Here is a 22,890-nt window from a genome sequence, read left to right on the forward strand (position 1 = left end):
TGATGAATAAACTTCCATGTCTTGGATCCCATGGTCATTACAAATATTATAAACAATGGTCCCTGGACCACAGCATGGGCATCACCTGGGAGCCAGTCAGAAATGTAGGCCCTCAGACTTACCCAGACCTGCTGAATGAGAGCCTGCATTTTAACAAGACCCCTGGGTAATCCATATAAATATTAAAGTTGGAGAAGCGCTGGAATGGTCACTAATTCCATTTTCCAGATATTTCAGTTGCACAGAAGGGAGCTGTTGACTCTATATTGGTTATAAGCACATCAGTCTCTTGAAAGGTATACTCTCAGCCTTGTAATTTAACTTAAAATTATCTTCCTGATGCAAAACAATCTTCAGTTTGTTTTTATGATACATCTAGACTAATTAAGATCCAGTCATTTCATGGTGAGCAGATATTAAGGCTTCAGATATACGAAACTGTTTCTTAAGAGACACAGAAAGAAATGGCCAATAGTCCCCCCATGTTTACAATGACTCACTGGTGTCTTCTCTTCAGAGCAGGTTAATTACTTTTCCCAAATCCCAGCAAGTCCCTTTGGCATAGACAGCAAACATAATCTCAGCCCACTTCCTGCCCAAGTTAACACAAAGGAATCAAATAATAAGAAGAAGAAGAACAGCTAGTGCTTATGTGGTGCTTACAACGTATCTGGCGCCGTTTTGATTGCTCAATGTATAAAAAACTTCCTTAATCCTCACAGCAAGCCCATTTTATGGATGAAGACACTGAAGCAGAGAGGTTAAGTGGCTTGTCCAAGGCAACGCAACTAGTTCATGGTGGCGAGTCTAATCCAGGCTGCCTGTCTCCAGAGTCCATGCTGGTAACCACAGCACCACACTGCCTCTCAAAATTCAAAATAATGCTTCCCAGGGTTCCAAGAGCCCCTTATTAAAACGCTCTCATAGTAAAGTCTGATCATTTACTTGGGAGAACGCAATTCACTTCAAAGATTTTACTTGACAAGAAGAAAAAAGAGAGGCCAGCAGCTACTAAAACATGATTTTACAAAGTTAAAACATTACCTCTGGTCTCTAATTCTTAGTTGTGATTGCAAGACCATGCGGTCTGCTGCTTGGAAGTGCTTTAAAATGTCCTTCTGCCTGTAATTGGAACCAGTTCCGACATCAAATTTGCATTGTGTTCTATAAATGAGAAGCAGTTGTGAACTCCAAGGATTCGTGCGACCAGGTCTGTGCCCCCTATCCCACACTCAATGGCCATAAGTAATGACTTGGGGTAAAGGAGCATGAAAGCCCAGCTCCCTTGCCCAGGGTGGGTCGGGACAACTCAGAGGCAGACTGATCCTCCAGTCTCCATCTCTTGTGGGACTTTGCCTGAGATGGCACCCTTGCTTGGCTCCCTTCCCTTCCCTGTCCTGGTTTGTTTCTCTGTTCCCGTAGGGGCACTTCCTTTAAAATCACTTGCACACGAATTCTCATCTCAGGGTCTGCTTTTGGGAAACCTCACCTAAGAAACTGCACTACCCAGCTCACTACCTAGCTGGCCAGTACCTCGAACCATCTGGCGTGAGGAACTTGGCCTCCCCAGCAGCAGTTCTGGTGTGCAATTAACACAGTATTTGCCATATGCTTTTCCTACCACAAATCTGCTCATCATCTTTAGCCTAAATTGATCTTATTTGATTAAAGGTGGGACTCTAAATCTAAATATTATAAAGTCTCAGTTGAGAAGAATGTACAGGGCATGGTGTTTATATGGGTTAGATAAATGTTCATGTTAATGTTTTAAAAAAACTTTCTATGATGTAGTTGTGTGCTTTCCATACTTACTAAGTTGGGAATAAATAATTTGAATAAATTTTCAGGCAGTGGAGTTGGTTTTGTTTTCTGTTTGTTTCTTAAAGGTACCGATCTCGCAGTACCAAGGAGCCACAAAATTGCACTATAAGCAAAAAGAAATAGGCAAAAACTGTATGCATATTAAGATGTACCTTGAAAATTGCTTTTGGACTAAGTTTTTTATATGAGCTTGCTTTCTCGTAATTTTCCAAACTCTATGGGTTTGCATGTGGTAAAAAATTTCTGGGTTCCCTTAGGTTCCACTTATTCCGATACTTAGGAAGCAAGTCCATCCCATGGGACATAAACTGTGATAAACCCAGTGAGAGCTGCTGACCCAGATGGGGCCAGCCTATGTCATCCTACACCTCTGTTTTCACAAACACATGACAGCACGGCTTACCTTTATTCCCAGGGCTTCTCCAGAAATGACAGCAACTGTCACACCATCCTTACTGGGTTTAGGGATTTCTTTACTTTTCAGTTCCTGGTACTGAGGCTCCACCATCTTCTCTGAGCTCCTCAAATTAACCCACAGTTGGAGGCCATGGGCTGGCTCCTCTGAGCAAGGCATCTCAGCGTGCAGAATGCCCCGGCCCGCAGTCATCCACTGCAAACACCAGATCAACAAGAAGGAAATGTAAGCCCCCTATAACAAGTCTGCGGGTGAGACGAGTATGACACAGTAACTAACTGAGGCACCTTACAAGTGCTGCTTTCAGAGTGCCTGGGCGTCATGAGGAATAACAAAACAACAGTGACAACTGCTGAAGCCCTTCCCAGTTTCCCAAACGCTTCCCATGCTTCCTCATTTGAAATCAAAGCGTCAGATCCAAAGTTCACACAAATGGAAGAATCCTCTTTGGCATCCCTGGGCCTTTGATTGAGCTCTGAGATGGGGAGTTGCAGGCAGATAGCACATTGGGGAGTGCTCGCAGGACATACTCCTTCAGAAGTGAAAAAAGCAGGACTGGGCAGGGGGAGAAGCCAAGCAGCAACGCAGTTCTAACAGAAGCCTCAGCCAAGCCAACAGGGAGCTCTAGAGTTGGATGAACCTTCTGAATTGTCCCACATTGAGGCAAGATTGCTGAGCTTTTCTATCTCCACATCAGCAAACCACTGACCATGCTCCACCCCTTCGTAGGGAGTACAACCTTGAGAGAGGCAGTTGCTGCAGCAGAGGGCAGTGCCCAGGGCGGGATGCAGCTGTGAGCCATCAGCAGCTGGACGATACAGGCATGGGCCTAGAGATACACACAGAGGTCCACAGTATCCACTACACCACGGAAGATTGACTTGAGTCTCTGCTTGCTCAAGTCCGGTAATGGAGCCCTCACTACTTAGAGAAACAGTTATTGCCTCCACTGTTGCGCAAATTCTTCAAGCATGCATTTACTTCTTCTTTAAGAGCATATCAGGGGCCAGCCTCAGACACTAACCTTGAGATCAGAGGATGAAGGGATGGAACTTAACAGATAGGTTTCCTGCCCATCTTAGCTTGGGTTCTCCCACAGAAGATCCTGAGACAAGGACTTAAGTGCAGGTAGTTTATTTGGAAAGTGATGCAGAAAGCACAAGCAGGGAAGAGTAGGGAAGAGTGAGCTAGGTGAGGGAGAAAGCCAAAAAGGAGTGTTAATGAGCGAGCTACACCCGTGGGCACCTGGGGCGCAATTCCCCTGGGAACCATGTAGAAGATGCATTTGAGAATGGTTGGCTGGAGAGGAGGGGAGGCTAGGGTGTTTATCCACCGACTCCCATCCCTCACTGACGAGAGTCCCCCTGGCGGTGTAAATCCTTGGCACATCCGGGCTGCAGACTGCCAAGTACTGGGCTCGAGAAAGCTCTCAGGCAGAGTAGCAGCACTGGAGATGGGGAGCCATGCACACACGTGGGGACTGTGACCATGTGAATTCAGAGCTGGGTCAAAGGGCTACAGGGCAAGCCAAAACAGCATCTTCCACACGGCCCTCGTAACTTAAACAATCCTTAAACAATTACACAAATAATTATTGATCTTAGGATTGTGCTTGGCGCTGTGGAGAATGATAGGCTCCTGTGAGAGCAAAGGAAATGGTCTGCTCATTCAAGGCATCAGCCTTCAGTCTGAGACCCAAACAAGGAGCAAGAATTGACCAGGGGAAGGGGAAGAGATTCCATACAAAGGGAACGGCATGTAAAAGACTGAGACAAGAATGAGCAGTTCAAGGATCTGAAAGAAGGCCAGTGCATATTTTAGAGATTTCTTTCTTTCTTTCACTAAATCTAAAGAGACTTCCCTCTGTCTTCCATTTGATAAGGCTGATGAAACCTTCTAGTACAGGAGTCTGCAAATTACAGCCCACAGGCCAAATCCCACCTGCCACTTGATTTTATACCTAAAGTTTTATTGGCACAGACACACCCATTCACTGACACACTGTCTGTCTGCTTTCCTGCTGTAAAGGCAGAGTTGAGTGTTACTACTGACCATATGACCTGCGAAGCCTAGAATATTTACTATCTGGCCATTATAGAAAACATTTGCTGACTCCTGCTCTAATGCAATAGAAAGTAAATCTAAACATCCTCCCATGCTGCACTACTTCTATCTGACGAGCGCTACTGGTGTTCCTCAGACTTCTCTTCTCACTTTTAAGCATTTTCCTGTTAACAGTTCATCTCTCCGTATGTTCAATCTGCCTTTCATACCTTGGTTTTTCTTTTTCAGATATCATCTAGTTTGGCAATACCTTTCTTTAAATGGCTCACCCATTGGATTTGGAGGGGGAGAACAAGGTTCTCTCTCCAACCTCATCATTTAATACCTCTGAAGCTGTGGACATCATTTTTTTAACTCTTTAAATCCCCATTCTTTCATTTTTAGAAGGAGGTAAAAAAAAATACTTACCTTAGAGAGATCATGCATACGGAAATGCTGAATAAACAGAAAGACATGATGCAATTGTTATTCTAATCAAATGTGAAATTCTAATGGTAGGAGAGGTGTTGACCAGCACCTAACAGGTACAACTGCAGAGGCAGCCTGAAGGCAAGGGAATTGCCAGTTCCCTGGTCAGGACACACCAGCCATCTCATCTACCACTCTGGGCAGCCTCCACTTTATGTCTTGCTGCAGTGAGAGGATACTGTTGACTTTTGGCCACAACTCTTTGTCCTTTTGCTTTTCTGTCTATAAATTTTATGTTTATTGAAACATTACGATTCAAATATTTGCAGTTTTCATTCCACAAAATATGCAAATGATCCCAGAAAGTATATGATATAGAGTTCAGACTTACAAAATGGGCAAAGATGATGCAAGCATTTCCCGGGGATTTTAATTGTAACACGTCTCAGACAAGACTAGGATGGTGGCAGGGTTTGGGTCACCGTCTTAAGTGACAATACCTACCCCTGTAAATGAGTTGGAAGATAAACAGTAAATTGTCTCAAATGGAGCAGAAAGGTCTAGAAAGATGAGGACTGAAACTGGTGCAATGAATTTGGCAATTAGGACATCAGGAGTGACCATTACTTGAACAGCTTCAGTAAAGGTTTTGGGGCTGGTGAGAGACCAACTCTGATTTCGGTGAGTGGAAGATGAAATGGAAGATAAGGAAGTTGAGACAGTCACTCTTGATTCCTCGTTTGAGAAATGTAAGAAAAAGACTAGGTGGGAGCTAAAAAGTGATTGAGGGCATCAAGGGAAGCGTGAGAGAAGAATATAAGAGACCTGTGCAGACTTCCAGGCTGAGTGGAAGGATCCCTAGAAAAGGAGAGGTCAAGGATCTAACAGAGGGAGGAAGGAAAGCACGAATGTGCTGGAAGTGGGTGAGATCAAGCATGCACACCCAAAGACTATTAAACCATCAGCAATTCCTTTTCCTTGCCCATACCTGCAGGTCTCCTGGGTTCATTTGACCAACGTGTCCACAGAAATCTTCATGGGCCATGCTTCCCCCTTCCAGGAGGTAAGACACCTTTGAAAAGAATAAGCAGAAGAAAAAGTAGATGTTGGGTAGCTGTGAAGAGTTGTTCAATTTTTCCATAGAAATGTGTTGAGGAAAGTGTCAGGAGCAGCTAAGCCAGAAGGGCAAGCTGAGGGAATGAATCTCAGTGAAAGGGCTGTGCTAGCCCATACAACGCCTTTGAGAGAATTTCAAACAGGAGCCCCTTCCTTTGGGCAGATGCAGCCCTGAGCCATGCCAGAGCTCACAGCCAGGTGAGAGGAGCCCCCACTTATCCCCTCAGCCTGGCAGGCAATGGCCCTGCCATGGGTCCTGGAGCTCAGGGTGAAAGAGAGGCAGCTCCTGTTGAAACAGCAGGGGCCCTGTTACCAAGGCCATGTTCACTCAGCTGTGTAGGATGACAGATCTCAGGTCTCCACATCTTTCCCTAAAAGCTGATTTAAGAAATCCAAAGGAAATGTATTTCTGACACCAGGCACACAAACTCACTAGGTGCTTGATAAATGTTGGTGAAACACATCAAATGAATTCATGCAAATTAAAGTCAACTTTTCCAGCAGCATGCCCATACTAAATCTAGAAGTGGAAAGAAATGCTGTGTTGTCCAATAGAGTAGCCACTAGCCACATGTGGCTGTTTAAGTTTAAATTACTTAAAACTAAACAAAATTGGGGGCCGGACCCATGGCCAAGTAGTTGGAGTTTCATACACACTTCTGGAGCCCAGGGTTTGCAGGTTCGAATCCCAGGCGCAGACATACTCTACTCATCAGCCATGCTGTAGCAGCGACCCACATACAAAGTAGAGGAAGATTGGTACAGATGTTAGCTCAGGGCTAATCTTCCTCAAACACACACAAATAATAATAAAATTGAACAAAATCAAAAATTTAGCTCCTAAGTTGTATTAGCCACATTTAAGTACTCAAGAGCCCCATGTGGCTAGTGGCTGCCATAGTGGACAGCGCAGATTACAGAACATTTCTGTCTTTACAGAAAGTTCTATTTGACAATGCTGATCTGGATAAACAAATTTGGAAATCAGTAGTCAGCTCTGGTAAGCATTTTGTGTGGGGAGCAAAACCTTACCAGGACCCTCTGCAATCACAGTACCTTTTGGTAGAATGAGATGTCACCAACTCTAAAGAGGAGAAAATTCAGCCCTTCTTATTACATTATTTTACTAAAAGGAAAAATCAAGCAACTCTTAAAATTCTCATTTTTAAAGCTATTGTGGTTATCCTAACAAACAAAGATTAAAAAGACCCCCAAATACTTAGAATTTTAAACTACCCCAGGGATGTGGTAACATTGTTATTTGAAATATACAATTTAATACTTAAAGCTTAAAATGTTGTGTATGGGCCAGCCCGGTGGTGCAGTGGTTAAGTTCGCACGTTCCGCTTCTCGGCGGCCCGGGGTTCGCCGGTTCGGACCCCGGGTGCGGACATGGCACCACTTTGCACGCCATGCTGTGGTAGGCATCCCACGTATAAAGTAGAGGAAGATGGGCATGGATGTTAGCTCAGGGCCAGGCTTCCTCAGCAAAAAAGAGGAGGACTGGCAGTAGTTAGTTCAGGGCTAAGCTTCCTCAAAAAAAAAAATCTTGTGTATGCATCAAGGTATGGGCTCTCTCTATATAACTCTTTAGATTTGACCATCCATTTTGTTCATTTTGTACACATTTATGAAATCCATCTGTAATTCCAACAAGAAATATCAACTAGCCTAAGCAGATCTGAAAGGCGTGTGCAAAACCATGTTTATCTGTAACCACGCCTCAGGCCTACAAGTAACAATTTCGAACCTTTACGTTACCGGATGAAGTTTTCATATTCTAGCTCTCCCAATGTTTTCTTTACAGCTTAATGTGTTTATCCTTTCTAATCTTGGAAATTTTACTTCAAAATTCTATTTAATCACCATTAAATGAGTGAATGAGAAAATGCAGTCTGCAATTAAAATCCAAGCATCTCTTGTAATTATGTAAGCCAGATCTAATTTTCACTCAAAGATCCATTCAACTAAATAACAATTCAAATCAGTTCTTAAAAAAATGCTTCTTACTTACAAACCACAACTCTCTAAAATCACAAAAAGAAACAGAGTCAAAATATCATTATATTTAAACAAGAAAGAATAACAAAAAAATTTAACCAAGAGGTGAGAGAAGAGAAAATATTTATGAAGTTCTCAGCATACACATCAGATATTGCTGTTTTACACAAATAAAATTACTTCCTCCTCCATACCAGAACCCATTATGTATGTCTAGGCCAGATCGCTTTTGTAGTCTGTGCTTTTGCTTTATCCTAAGATATAAAATGTAGACCTAACTGATCTTTTTCATATGAAAATTCAAAAAGTTGTTTTATAAATCATAAGTGGCAGTGGGTTTTTGACCATTTTTCCTATACATTTGTATATTTAGAAACAGCCAAAATATGACCAATTCACAGATATAAAACCTACGACAAAAGAATTTTAAAATAAAAAATTAAGAAGGCAAGTTCACCAACAGCATTCATTTATGAATTCATTGAACAAATAGTCATTGAGGTCTTCCAATGGAGAAGACAGATACAGTGATTGTCTTCACGAGCTTACATTCTCATGTGGAAGACAGAGTAATCAGGAATAAAATAAGGAATCAGTGTCCCGTTGGGTGAGTATAAGGTACTGTGAGGAGAACAGGAAGGTATTTAATTCACACTTGTACATAAGGCAAAGCTTCTCAGTGTAGGTGAGAGCTAAAGGAGGGATGGGAATAAGCTAGACAAAAAAAGATGGTGGTGAAGGTGGCCCAGAAGTGTATTCCGGGCATAAGAGAAGACTGAGAAGTGAGAGAGAAGCATGGCTCATTCAAGCAATGGCAATGGCAAGAGATAAGCCTAGAGAGATGAGAAGGGGCCAAGAAATAAAACCAATCACAGTGCTATACTAGATTTAGCCATGACCGTGTCCTCCCACAGCCATGTCCTGACCTATATCACGTGACTCCTGCTCCATCAGCTGCAGCTGATTAAACCAGGGCACGATGTTCCACACGGAGTTAGGAAAACCCTCCACTGCCCTTTTTGATATATCCTTCCCCACGGAGGGTACTCCATTGACATGAGCTCTCCTCACCTCTTGCTATACCTCGCCCAGCCTTCCATAGTGGGGAGAGGACAACTTAATCTGATTGGTGGACTTGAAAGAAGAAACTGCACTTGCACAGCTGAACCCCTTCCTCTCTGGGAATCAGCCTGTCCACAGGAAGCAACTGTTCCCTTCTGCTCTTTGCCTCTGTGAGAGGGCCCAGCCCCCATGGCGGTGGCCTGCAGGGGTCCAGCACCACCAGTGAGATCCAAATAAGATGTGCTTAAGTTTCAGGTACAATATTCGGAAGCCCAGCCGCCTGCAGATGTAAGCCATATTCTCTAATATCAGCTTTATCAGAAATAAAGGTATATTTCTGTCTCCCACCTTTCTTACTTTTATCTTCTCCATTGGTTCAGAATTCAGGCTGGGAAAACAGGCCATGATTTATCATGCCTCCTCATACCCCAAACTAAGGGCAATGAAAGACCTGCTACTGTCATGCTGTTGAAATCTTACATAGTAGTCTTATAATAAACCCATCTCTTCTTGAGCTAACTTTATTTGGTGCCAGTTCTTGAATCCAAATATTTATAGAACACTTACTACAGTGCAAATCAGGGCTGGCTGACTTGAAGACTCTCCATGTTTCTTCCTGCAGAACAATGTCATTGAGGTATACTGTGTACAGCATGGCCTGGGCAACAACCTTTACCCCAGCAGGTGACAGCCAGACAGCTACAGAAATTGGAGGTTCTAGGTTGTGATGGCTAATTTTATGTCAACTTGACTGGGCTAAGGGATACTCAGATAGCTGGCAAAATGGTATTCCTGGGCGGGTCTGTGAAAGTGTTTCTGGAAGGATTAGCATTTGAAGCTGCAGACTGAGTAAAGAAGACGGCCCTCACCAATGAGGGTGGGCATCATCCAATCCGTTGAGGGCCTGAACAGAACAAAAAGACAAAGGAAAGGCAAATTCACTCTCTCTGCTTGAGCTGGGACATCCATCTTCTCCTGCCCTCAGACATCAGAGCTCCCGGTTCTCGGGCCTTTGGACTCCACGACTTTCACCAGCAGCCCCCCTGGTCCTCAGTCCTGGGGCCTCACACTGAATTACAGTCCTGTGTCGTATAATGACGTTTTGGTCAACAATACATACATGATGGTGGTCCCATAAGATTAGTACCATAAAGCCTAGGTGTGTAGTAGGCTATAGCATCTAGGTTTGTGTAAGTACACTCTATGATGTTCACACAATGACAAAATCGCCTAATGCCACATTTCTCAGAATGTGTCCCCATCGTTATGCGACACATGACTGTATACTACTGGCTTTCCTGGGTCTCCAGCTTGCAGATGGCAGCTCCTGAGACTTCTCAGTCTCCATAATCTTGTGAGCCAATTCCTACAATAAATCTCCTCTTATATCTATCTATATATATCCTATTAGTTCTGTTTCTCTGGAGAACACTAACTAATACATAGGTTTTAAGTCTAAAATCCCCACCTGGGAACTTGTTATAGTAATGGCAACAGTGCAACATTGGCATGGGACTAGAAAAGCTCCAATTGTATGGGAAATTAATACATGATGACAGCGATTTCAAAGCAGTGGGGCAAGAATGCATTTTCCAATAAATGGTGTTAGAACAATCTGCTGACCATATAAGAAGAGACAGTAAGTCCTCACTAGGTACAGAAACGTGTTCCAGACGGATTAAGGATTTAAATGCAAAAAATACACTTCCACGATTTAAGTCTAAGGAGACAACAAAAATACAAAATGTCTGCACAAATCTACTTTTGAAATGCTTATTACAATAGCAAAAAGACAGGAATAATCTGGATGATGCATTAATAGGGTAACTTAGCTAAATTATGGTAATAGCTAGACAAGGGAATACTATACAACTGTTAAAAAGTAATATACATCTTTATTTACTGACGCAGAAAAATGAAATATTATTTAATCAAAAAAAGGCTACAGAACAGAAATTTTATTTAAACAGATCAAATGCAATGATTCATTTACATGAATTCATTTAAATAAAATTGTATGCAGTCATGTTCGGGTATGCATGGAGGTGCCTGGACAGACATACACCAAAACATGAACAGTGGTCATCTCCAGATGGTGGAAGTGCAGGTGCGTTTTGATATCTTCTTTCCACTTTTCTGTTGGTTTGCATTTTCTGGAATGAGTAGTTTACTTTTTTACAATGGAAACCATTTTTTATTTTGGAAAAATATAAAGATGCTGCCACTAATCAGTGAATGAAAATAAGTGATGTGCTTTATTCTGCATAGAAGCTGGTGAATATTTGTCCCCTGTTCAGGTGAACTGGGCTGGATAGGAAGGCAGTGAGACATAAGGAAGACACCAAGAATCAGAAGAAAATCCGTGTTATGTGTGAGGACAACATAGTTAGCCCCAACTTTAATATATTAGTAGGTGGGAAAGACCTGGAATTACTATGGAGGGCACTCATGCCAGAATAGGAATTAAGTACTTGGGACCCTATACAAAGCTTACAAATTTAAGGGGACAAATAAAAAGCTTCCAAATTTCAAACTAACAGCCAAACTATAAGGATCAGCGTCTAGAATTGCTTTCCTTTTCCTGTGACGCATGCATTTTTAATTAAAATAACTGCATAATAACGGCAGTCTTCATTCTGTTTGGGCTGAAGCTCGTCTTTGGGTTCTCACAGGAGCCTCTTTCAGATCATATTCTTTTCCATCCCCAAATGTTTTTCAACTATCCAAGCCGAAGGGCTTTCAAGCTGTTAATCATCTAAAAAACTATGTCAGGCAACTTTAAAAAGTAAATTGCGGTGAGCGTGACTCATTTAAAAATGAAAATTTACGTGGACACTAAGAAAGGGTTTTTTATTTTTATTTTTTTGCAAATTTTACTTCAGAGAGCAATTCCAACACTTTTTCGAAAGGATTAAGAAGACAGTTATCTCCCCTTTTCCTCCACTTTTGCAGTGTGGATGTCCTTTTTTCTCTGGTAATATAAAAGTAAACATCATTTCTCCCATTCTAAATAACTAAAAAATCTGAATTAGAGAAGTCTGGTCAATGAAGCTTTACTGAGTCCATAACGCCTGCCTTTTATTACTTAAAGCAAAAACCATACTTTTAGCCTTTGGGGAAAAAATCAGGAACCAAGGAAACTATTGACCTTTTATTTATCTGTTATTTTATTTATTTTTGCTAAGTGCTGAAAGTGCTACACTGAGATCTTAAGTATAAATTAATGCTTGCCGACGGATTTTTTTTAGACTCAAGCTGTACTTCTGAGAGTTGACACAATCCAGATGATTTTGGGGACATTACATAATCGCAAACACCTGGAGAACTGCTGTGGGCGGTTCAGGGAATTGTGGGTGTTACGTTTAAGCTCAAGAGTTGTGTGTACCTAATTGAGAAATCTGTAATCTGAAACAGGTGTTTTCTTAAAGACTTGACATGCTTCCTGGTCCTGCTTTGTCCTTTCCTCCTTCTAGTCCTAAACTTTCCTTGGGTCTTTACTAAATACTTTTGCTTCCTTGTCAGTTTTGATTTCCTCGTGTATTTGTGTTTGGGAGGAGACGGACACAGCCCACAATAATAATAAAAGAAAAGTGTCACCTGCATTGTGAAATTTACGAAAGACGTACCACAAGGAGCTATAAATTAATTCTGAAGAATTATAGCATAAGACAGAATATAGTTTGTTGTTTCCTTCTGGCTGGTATTTAGAAGGAAGAGTGTGATGACCTCATTCATTCTTATAGATGCAAGACTTCCTCATTAAAGCAAAATGTTTATATTATAGGAAAAAAACCCCTATGTTTTCTTCTAATTTCCATTTGCCCTAAATGGATGGCTCTTTTTCTATTGGTAGCTGAGTAGGAAAAAGAGAAAAACAAAACAAAAACAGGAGTTGAGGTCATGGCTGATGAGAGAGGCCGGCAAGGGACATATTGCATAATAGAAGCTGCTAACTGGTCTTCAAGGATAGAAACATAACATTTGAATCCATACAGTTAAGGACCCAAGTTACTTGACAAAAATGTTTTAGTGACTTGAGCAATCACTGAGAAACCTGGAAAATCACCCCCACTAAACTGGCTCATCCAATCTCGACCCCACATACACACCTTCACAAGTGCCAAAAGGTGGTTTTAACAAAACGGGAAAGATAACCAATACGGTTTAGGTAATCAGCCAACAGGCAAATCCAAACATTTTAAAGCTCTACTGGGCCCTTCCTCGACATTTCCTGCCACAATCCTGCAGAGGCACCAATGTTTCAGGGACTCCCGCCACACCGCCCCCTGCTGGTGTGGCCCTGTCTCGGAGAACCACTCTGGCTTTGGGGCCCTGGTTAGAGTCTCAGGTTTGCCACTGAGCAGGTGTGAGATGTGGGATGATGTCCTTTAACTTCTTGGAGGCTCAGTTTCTTCACGTACAGCATGGACCTAGGAGGTGAGCTCACAGAGCACGGTGACGACTAAATGAGGTAATATGTGCAAAGCCCCTGGCACATAAGAAGTGTTTGGTAAGTTCTAGAATCAGCATGTCTGCCACACTTCCGCGGGCAGAGATCCCGCCCTAGATCCTCCCTCAGGTGCTCCCTCGTGCTTCCTGGAATGTAGTCCCCCGATATTCTCATGGTTCACTTCCTCACTTCATTCAGGCCTCTGTTCAAACGTCACTGCCTAAGAGAGGCCATCCCCAACTGGCCCATCTAACTGATCAATCTGTTCTTTATCCTCCCACCCTGATTTGTTTCTTCTTCCTAGCTTTTCTACTATGGGATATATTTTATGTAATTATTTGGTTATTCCTTTATTATCTGTCTTCCCTAAGAGAATGTAACCTCCATGAAAGCAGGGACTTTTTTTTTTTTGCTCATCTAGAATAGTGTCTAGGTGGCACTAAAGATCTGTTGAATGAATGAATGAATAGCAGCATCTTGCATTTGCATAGCATTTTGGCGTATAAAAAGCATCTGATCCTGGGAATATATTATTATCTACATGCTATCGATGACAACAGTGTGGCTTAGTGTGTTACACTGTTAATAATAGCAGAGCAAGGTCCTAAATTAGCATTTTCTGCCTCTGAGACTAAAACTATTTTCACCCTCCCATGTTGCTGCACAAAAGCTGACAGTGTCTTGGCAAGAATGTACGTGTCGTGAGCAAAGTGCTTGCCTTTGAGGAGAGATCTGACGGGAGTTGCAAGAGCAGCCAGGACTGCCAGCTGAGAGGGCTTTAGGCAAACTGGCTATCTCTGGCAAAGACAGGGTCCTTGTACTATTGCACAGAAAGCTCGGAATAGGCCTTATGGTTCCTGGGTGAACTGGAGAAAAGGCTGATGGAAGGACAGGCAGCCACAGAATCCTGAGATGGGGTGATCACGGGATCTTCCTTTGGTGTGGATGTTGAAGAGTTCTACCAAATGGCATCTAACTACAGAGAAAAGAACAACCAACTTATAAGCAATTTTCCTTATATATTTTTCCGTTGCCCCCATTCTCAAAAGTCTCCCAAATCTACTAATTTTCCTTTCACTCTGAGTGAAATTTCTGATACACACATCAAGGTTCTATGATGGTCATATTCTCAAATCTAGCTACTCAGACAAGCTGAATTGAAGACTCCCTCAGAACCTTCCAGCTGCTTCTAGAACCCCAGGGTCAGGAATGCCCTTCCTCTTCGAACCCCAGTCAGGATTCAACCTTTTGGGGAATCTCTTCAGACAAACTACCCCTGGATCCCCATGTAATCATCAGGCCAGCTTCTTAATTGATACCACCTACATCATGTAAAACTGTGGTCAAGGTGTTCGCGTCCATTGTTTTAGCTCCCATATTATGTTGACGAGGCCTTAAGGGAATGGTTTGCCAACTTCAATGATGACCCAAACGTCCCACATACAAAAGTGTTGTGTCTGCACCCAGAGGGTGAAATGTAAGTAGTTAGAAGTATTGTTGCTTCAGAGTGCCCTCTGCTGTTCTTAATGATGTGTGCTCACTGTTTTTCTAAAACTAGTCCTCACCAAACCAGGAATACGTCTTGTTAACAGATCCTCTGATAACTGTATATATTCTAGCACATGCACACTGTCTCTGCTTAAAGACTGTGTGTCCCTGTGGCAGGCCGCCGTCTAGTCATCAAGGGCCGAGCTATGTTGTGGTGTACAGGGAAGTTTTTCTGCTCAGCAGTCTGCAGCTATAAGCTGACAGGGCAGACATCTAAGAATGAAGTGCCTGAAAACGCTCCTTTGCAGACATGGTCCTAGGCAGGTTTGGGGCTCACAGGGCTCTTACAGAGAGAGATTTAAGGGAATCATGTCGATTTACCTCATTTTATTATTTTGTTAAAATTCCATTATAATAACATTAAATTTAATTAAGCAGCTGACACCTTTTGATGGGTGCATTATTATTATTATTCCCTGATTCAATTCATCATAAGGATTTAATTTCTCAAACTTTTAGTGAATGCATTCATTGTATTTGATGTTATTGGGCCACAGTCCTCAGGATTCTGGACTTCAAGAAGCAATAAAATGTTTTCTAATAAGGGAGCCTGACACAGGGATGCCAATTTTTTGTCTTTATTTAGGAAATTTTAAATTTGCAAGTAATTTTTAATCTCTCTCTTTCATTCTTCGATTTCAGCCTGCACAAGGGAAAATGTCATAAACAGAAAGTTAGAAATCACCCCAGAGGAACACAATGATCACTCCTTCCCCACCTCAGGGAGCTGCCACTCTAGCAAGGGATCAACTACCAAAACATGCAGCCAAGAGGAGTGAAAGCTCAAGAGATGGACAATTAGTCCCGGTGGAAACAGAAGATTAATTCTGATGAGGAAGGATCTGGAAGCATGGAGGAGTAATTCATGGAGAAAGCAGCCCCCCCAGCTGGTCCTTAAAGATTGAAATATTGGGGAAAAGGTCGGGCGGGTAGGGCAAAAAGGTATATAGAAGGAGAAAAAGAATTTTTAGGTTGTAATAAGAGGTCATGAGCAACTAAAACAAGATTTTGTTACTTATCATGTCATTACTAGATCATAGATGGTCTCCCTGTGGCTGCATGAAGCTAAATGATTGTCCTTAAATATCCAGACAGTCAACCAACCTAATCCATTTCATCATTATACCAGAAGTTCAGGAGAAGTGAGAGTACTACTTTGTGCTTACAGGTAGGAAAACTTGGATCCCTGAACCATGAAAGCATCAGGTCCCACGGTGAGTGGGTAGCAGAGGGAATAAGAACTGTGCACAGTTTTAGGATCTGTGTCACCCGTGCAATCTCATTTCTAAGGGCATTAAAAATCTTTTAATCATCTGAACATGTCAATGTATTGAGACATCATCACTTGTATAGAAAGGGAACTCTGTTCCAGAAGGAGTGGTAGCATAGACGAGTGGACAAGTGTGGGCCTGGGATCAGATGGGCCCGTCGAATCCTGCCCTGTATGGGCTGTGTGAGCTTGACTAGTCACCACTTCCCTAAGCCTGTTTCTTCATCTGTAAAATGAGGGGCTAACAAATCCTACTTTTCAGGGTGGCACGGGAAGCTTCCCATAAAGCTGGTAGCTAATATTATTGTCTGGCAAATTTCCTTGGGTTTAATCCCATATGGTCAGGCACTGCATTTAAAAGTCTATTGAGGGGCCAGCTCGGTGGTGTAGTGGTTAAGTTTGCACACTCTGCTTCAGTGGCCCAGGGTTCATGGGTTGGGATCCCAGGCGCAGACCTACACACTGCTCTTCATGCCATGCTGTGGTGTCATCCCACATACAAAACAGAGGAAGATCGGCACAGATGTTAGCTCAGGGACAATCTTCCTCACCAAAAAAAAAAAAGTCTATTGACAGATAACCCTGAAGCAGTTTTGCTAATAGTGTGGAAGGTTTGCAAGAAGCTTTTTATCATGTAATGATCTATGTTAATTTATTGTGGACTTATTTTTAGTCTTAACTTAAAAAGCATTATTTTATGTGTGACATAAAAGAATGTTTAATGACTGGTTTAAGGACTTCATTACCCACCCCCCTCAATTTGTCTACTTAAGAACTCTAGGAATGGAGTCTCTCAGACATGAATGGTTTCTGTTTACGACCGTAAGAGGGTGGGAGTGGGGCAGATGGGGCACGTTGTGGAGAATTCATTTGGCCTACTTTTGAAGAATATTTCAGTGAAACTGCTAGTTTCCCTCACGTGACCTATGCTTGTTAACACAGACTAGGGTTTAATTCTTTGCTGTGCCGCTGTCCTGTGCACTGTAGGCTGCTCAGCAGCATTCCTGGCCTCTACTCACTAGATGGCAGTAGCAGCCCCAGTTGGGATAACCAGAAATGTCTCCAGAAATTGCCACAAGATCCCGTGTGGGCAAAATTACCCCCAGTTGAGAAATACTGATATACAAAGTCTAAAAGCTGGACTTTCAGATAAAGATGGTTCTAATTTAACATGATTGACTTAAATTGAGAGTTTCAGGATGTAAAATACTGACCATTCATTCATCACCAGGGACTGAGTTCCGCCTTGAAGGCTTTCCCCAATAATGGCCCAACCTACAGCTTTAGAGCCCACCCCTACACACATCCAGTTATTAAGTCTGACTAAGCTACTCACCATTTCTACTATATCCCCAGACTCAGCCCTCTATCTTTTCCCACACTGTCCAGAAAGTCATTTCTAACTTAATGGCCAGATTTTCCAAGAAACCCTGCCAGACTTTCTGTTATGAGTGCTAGCTTCTCCCTCAGAATGTGAAGCTTCTTCAACCGGACCTCTTTCATTCTTCCTTAATCATTTTCCAACCTTCTTGCAAACTATACGTCCTCTATCCCCACTTCTAAACTCACACGTGTACACACACACACACACAATTTTAACTTCCTTTCAGCCAGGAAACATGTTGAAGAGGAGAAAGTTATGCTTTTAAATTGAAGCACTCTTTTAAATTTCACGGGAACCTCCAATGGTACACAGATATTTCTTAGAGGGAGCTGCCCCTAGGTCATCCTCCCCATTAGCGCTGGCATATATTATTAGCTTATCTGGTTGACTGGAACAGAACACAGACCAGGCTGATTTCATGTGGAGGGGGCAGACCCAAGTCAAAGCCCTCAGCAAGACTTCTGGAGAGCAAGTGAGCATTGGGAGCTTCGCCAACTAGGAGAACACTGTTTATCTTCAAATATGGTGTGTGAAGAGGGAATTTTGAAAATATCAATATTTTAAATAATTAATCAATATACATAGTTCACAATTCTAAAGGTACAAAGAGAAAAAGAGGGTTAGCGTGAAAGTTAACTCTTTCCCACCCTCCCTCATCACTGAGGAACCTTCCCTGGGAGGTCCATTTCCGGTTTCTTGGGTGTCCTTTCAGAGATCATCTAGGCAACCAGAGAATCAAGGTGTAAGTGGAAACAACCCAAGTGTCCATCAGCAGATGAGTGGATAAACAGAACGTGGTTTACTCAATGGACTATTACTCAGCCATAAAAAGGAACGAGGTACCAATACATCCTACAACATGGATGAACCTTGAAAACACGGTGCTAAGTGACAGAAGCCAAACACAGACGACCACATATCATATGACTCTTTTTATATGAAATGTTCAGAAGAAGCAGATCCATAGAGACAGAAAGTGTGGTTGTCAGAGGCTGGGGGAAGTAGGAATGGGGAGTGCCTGCTAATGGGTACAGGCTTTCTTTTTAGGGTAATGAAAATTTTCTGGAATCATATTTGCATTTATAAAAAACACTGCAAAACATTCCATCTTCCAGATACATATTAATTTCCTTCTATAATTTCCAGATATATAACCACTCCCTTATTATTTTGGATACGTACTTTGTTCCTTTGTTTTCAACTTTTTAAAATTGCACTGGAATAAACATTCGTATAATAAACCTTTGTTCTTACTTTGGGTTTTTTTCCAGGAAATTACTGGATTCCTAGAAGTAGGATTACTGGGTTAAAGGGGAATAACTTTTTCTTCTGGAATTTTACTGGAGTTCTTATTGCTATTAGGGATGGGATGTTTCTCCCATTATATCTGGTTATTGGGGTTTTTTTGGTTTTTTCTTTAAAGATTGGCACCTGAGCTAACGACCGTTGCCAATCTTTTTTTTTCTTTCTGCTTTATCTCCCCAAATCCCCCCAGTACATAGTTGTATATCTTAGTTGCAGGTCCTTCTAGTTGTGGCATGTGGGACGCCGCCTCAACATGGCCTGATGAGCACTGCCATGTCTGTGCCCAGGATCCGAACTGGCAAAACCATGGGCCGCTGAAGCAGAGCACGTGAACTTAACCACTCGGCCATGGGGCCGGCCCCTGGTTATTGTTTTTATGTAGGTGATTTTTGCACAGTTATTTTATATCCAGCCATTTACAAACCAAGAAGTTTTTGTTGATATTCTCAGCACGATGGTGCCGAGCAGTGTCTTGGAGGTGAGGGTTGCTTAAGCTTCCTTCCTATAATCTGTTAGCCTCACCCCCCCAATCATTCCAAATAACCGTATAAGCTAAAATCCACGTGCTTGCCCTGTAAGCACAACTTCAAGACAAGTCCTGTGCCCTCAGTCCTCCTCTAATCACATCACTACCCAAAGCTGGATGTGGCCACTGTGAGGTTTTTTTTCATTCGCGTATTACCTACAAATAGGTTTTCCTCCTCCTTTCCAATAGCTGTAACTCTCATTAATAGCTTCAAAGCTTCCAGAACCACATTAAATCATAATGGTGCTGGTAGATATTCTTGTCTTTTTTCTCAAGTTAACAGGAGTATGTCTAATATCTCAGTGTTAGATATGACATAGGATGTTAGCTGAGCAGTAGACAGTCTTTACAATGTTGAGAAAGTATCCTTCTTTCCTAGTTTTCTTAGAGTATTAGTTTCCTTTGCAAAATAGATTTTGAATTTAATCAAGCTCTTCTTTTTTTTCCAGCCTTGATTCAACAACAGTATGGTTTGGTTTTGAAAGTGCACAGCAAGCTGGAAAAAGCAGGTTGTGTGGGAGCCGGGAGGGGAGCCGGGAGGTTTGAGTCCAGCTGTAAGTTCCAGGTGTGAATCACCACGACCCTTCCCTTCCTCTCCAGGATATTGTTCAGGCACTGCATGCAAACGCTGCTGGCTGCCAACCAGTAAATATGAGTGTGGCTTTTCTGATGGGCACGCCCTTGGAAACAGGGCGGGCTTGTTCTGAACAAAATCAAAGACCGCTGAGGCATGTAGGGAAAAACCATGAAAAGCATTTCTAAGCCCAACTAACAACATAACTGACAAGACCATCCTAAAACTTCCCTGCAAAGCAGGCGCGATGGTTTACTCCACAGTTCTTGAATTCAATTCAGCAGGAGGGATGAGCCATGTTGGTTTCTGCAGGACTGAGGGGTTCCCAGAACAGGGACTTTCAGTGCTAAAACCTCGGAAGTCCCCGAGGCTATCAGTTAAAGGACGATTTTGAAAGGCACAAAATACGTCTCTTCTCAGGGTGCGTGAAGGGTTCATCAAAAGTGTGTGAACTTTTGCGAGCGAAACTTTGGCAGGGCATGGATTTTCCACATTGTTCTTTGTTTCTGATCATTTATAGCTGCCCTAAACAAATCAAGATATCAGGCCTGACCAGAAATAGGTAACTGCAAAATTATTCCACGCTTTACCACTCAGGCCTTTTGAAAACAATGCTTCCCAGAGTCCAAACTCCCGGCAGGAAATACCGAGTGCATTTTCCCCTTTGTCTTGTGACCCCCAGCTGTGCCTCCTTCTCTAGGGCATTCCTTCTTCCTCAATTTTCAGGCAAATTTTTAACAGAAAATATATAGCTAGCCAAACCGAAGAATAATCAGCAATTAACTTAGTAAAATCAGGTTCTCACTCTTATCTCATAGAATTATAGTATTTCCAGTTTGGAAGGTCATCTAGACAGGCACTTCCCAAATTTTTATGCGCATATCAATCACTTGAGGATGTTGCTGAAACGCAGACTCTGATTCTGTCCATCAGAGGCAGAGCCCCAGGCTCCAGGTGATACCACTGCTGGCTCGCGGCTCACCCTTGAGGCACTAAGAATTTTTAGAATAATATTCTCCGTATTTCTTTGATCACGTGTCACTATCAGTTTAAAAAATGCAAGCATGCACTCAAAATATGTATATTTATTTATATTCATGTGCTAGTACAGCATAATTTCAATTTTATTTTAAAGAATGGGAGCTCTAGTATTTGATTCCTGCACAGCACTGACTCGTCTCACACACACAGCCTACTTTAGGGACCACTGATCCTGATGACACACCCATCAAGCGAACATTCAGTGCATGCTTGCATTTCTCCAGGAGTCAGGAAATCACTTTGATCCAGGGAGCCTATTCTATCCTTGCATAATGAATTGTTAGAAGTCCTTCCTTCTGTTGCTTTGTATCTATGCTTTGTATCCAAAGGTTTACCTTCGGGAGCATGCAAAACAAGCCTAACCCCTCTTAACACTATTGCAACTGCTACCACTGAAAAGGGCCTGATTTCCTTTATATAGAGAGAGCTTCTATAAAACAGTAAGAATAGTACCAGTAACCCAACAGAAAAAAAATAGGCCAAGAATATAAATATGCATGGTGAACAAGTGTTTAAAAATGAAAAGATGGAGGCCGGCCCCGTGGCGTAGCTGTTAAAGTCCAGCACATTCTGCTTTGGCAGCCCAGGTTCACTAGTTGGGATCCTGGGTGCAGACCTACATCACTCATCAGCCATGCAGTGGTGGCGTCCCACATACAAAACAGAGGAAGACTGGCACAGATGTTAGCTCAGGGCTAATTTTCCTCTAGCAAAAAAAAAAAAAAGAGGAAGACTGGCACAGACGTTGGCTCAGCAACAGTCTTCCTCAAGCAAAAAAAAGAGGAAGATTGGCAAAAGATGATAGTTCAGAGTGAATCTTCCTCACCAAAAAAAAAAAGAAAAGAAAAAGAAAAGATAATCAACTTCATTCAGATAAGAGAAATGAAAATTAAAACTACGCTGAGACGTTATTTTTCACTTGCCCAAATGGCAAAGATAAAGAAAAGTTGGGTAAATACATTGTGTTGGTGACGCTGAGGGAAAACAGGCACCCTCATACATTGCTGTGGTAATGTCAGTTGGTAGAACCTTCATGGCAGATGCTTAATGAAGCCATGAAAGATTAGTTTCTTGAAGAATATCTGGAAAATGCTAACCACATAATGTTAAGTAAAAAAAAAAAAAGGCACAAAACACATGCATCATAATACCAGAAAAAAAGCACTGGAAGAAAATATATCAAAACAATAACAGTACCAATTTCTGGATGGTACGATAACATAGGTGATTCTAACTTTGTTCTCTATACTAATTAGCATTTTTAAAACTTATAACAAGCCTGTAGAAAACGCTCCAGAAAGGAGGTCATGAGAGTCTAAAAGTGGACCCGGTTTTAAATTGCAGACTTGTAAAGTTCACACTATTAAGAGAGCCGAGTCCTTGGCTGACCTACACTCCTGGGGAAAACTGCTACAATCGATCCTAGTTATCTGCAGCAGTTCTGTTCTAGAAAGTTGCCATGTCACTGAATTAGCAAATATTGAAGCATTGTTCCTGGGGAAATACAGCTTTGGGTCCTTGCGAGACTCTGGTCACAACATTTTCATCAACCAATCGATACATAACCTTGTCTTATGTTTGTTGCTGTTTAAAGACACCTTATTTAACATATATTATTGATTTATTAACAGTGAACTCTTGGCCAGCAGCACTGTAAGGACGCCTGAAGGAGGCTTATCTGATGCGTATTTTCTCCAGGAGGCACCTCACAGCCTTGCACTGAGGAACACCAGACAGCACTCCAGCACTATGCTTGGGGGCCATTTTTAACAGTGACATCACCCACAAAAAGCACAAAAATGCGAAAAATGTGGCACTAAATAGACCTCAAGAAGGATAGTTGTTTACAGCAGGACAGCTGGAACAAGAAGGCAGAGCGTGGCCTTGTTCATCCTAAGCTGGGAA

The 22,890-nt window shown here is 42.2% G+C and overlaps 1 protein-coding gene across 4 annotated transcripts in view; it reads right to left on the reverse strand.

Moving 5' to 3' along the window:
- The window catches only part of PIR (pirin), a 92,576-nt gene that overhangs the window by 57,686 nt on the left and 12,000 nt on the right, over positions 1-22,890 (reverse strand). For 2 of the 4 annotated variants that reach the window (XM_070603744.1, XM_070603745.1), the window contains exons 4-6: positions 5,697-5,780; positions 4,709-4,735; positions 2,225-2,431 (exon numbers count right to left, since the gene is read on the reverse strand). In XM_070603744.1, the coding sequence (XP_070459845.1) occupies positions 2,225-2,431; positions 4,709-4,735; positions 5,697-5,780 (318 nt within the window). The remainder of the gene's footprint in view (positions 1-2,224; positions 2,432-4,708; positions 4,736-5,696; positions 5,781-22,890) is intronic. The other 2 variants (XM_070603746.1, XM_070603747.1) reach the window with 1 other exon arrangement.

This window comes from Equus przewalskii, chromosome X, assembly GCF_037783145.1.
Source record: "Equus przewalskii isolate Varuska chromosome X, EquPr2, whole genome shotgun sequence".
Lineage (NCBI taxonomy): Eukaryota > Metazoa > Chordata > Mammalia > Perissodactyla > Equidae > Equus > Equus przewalskii.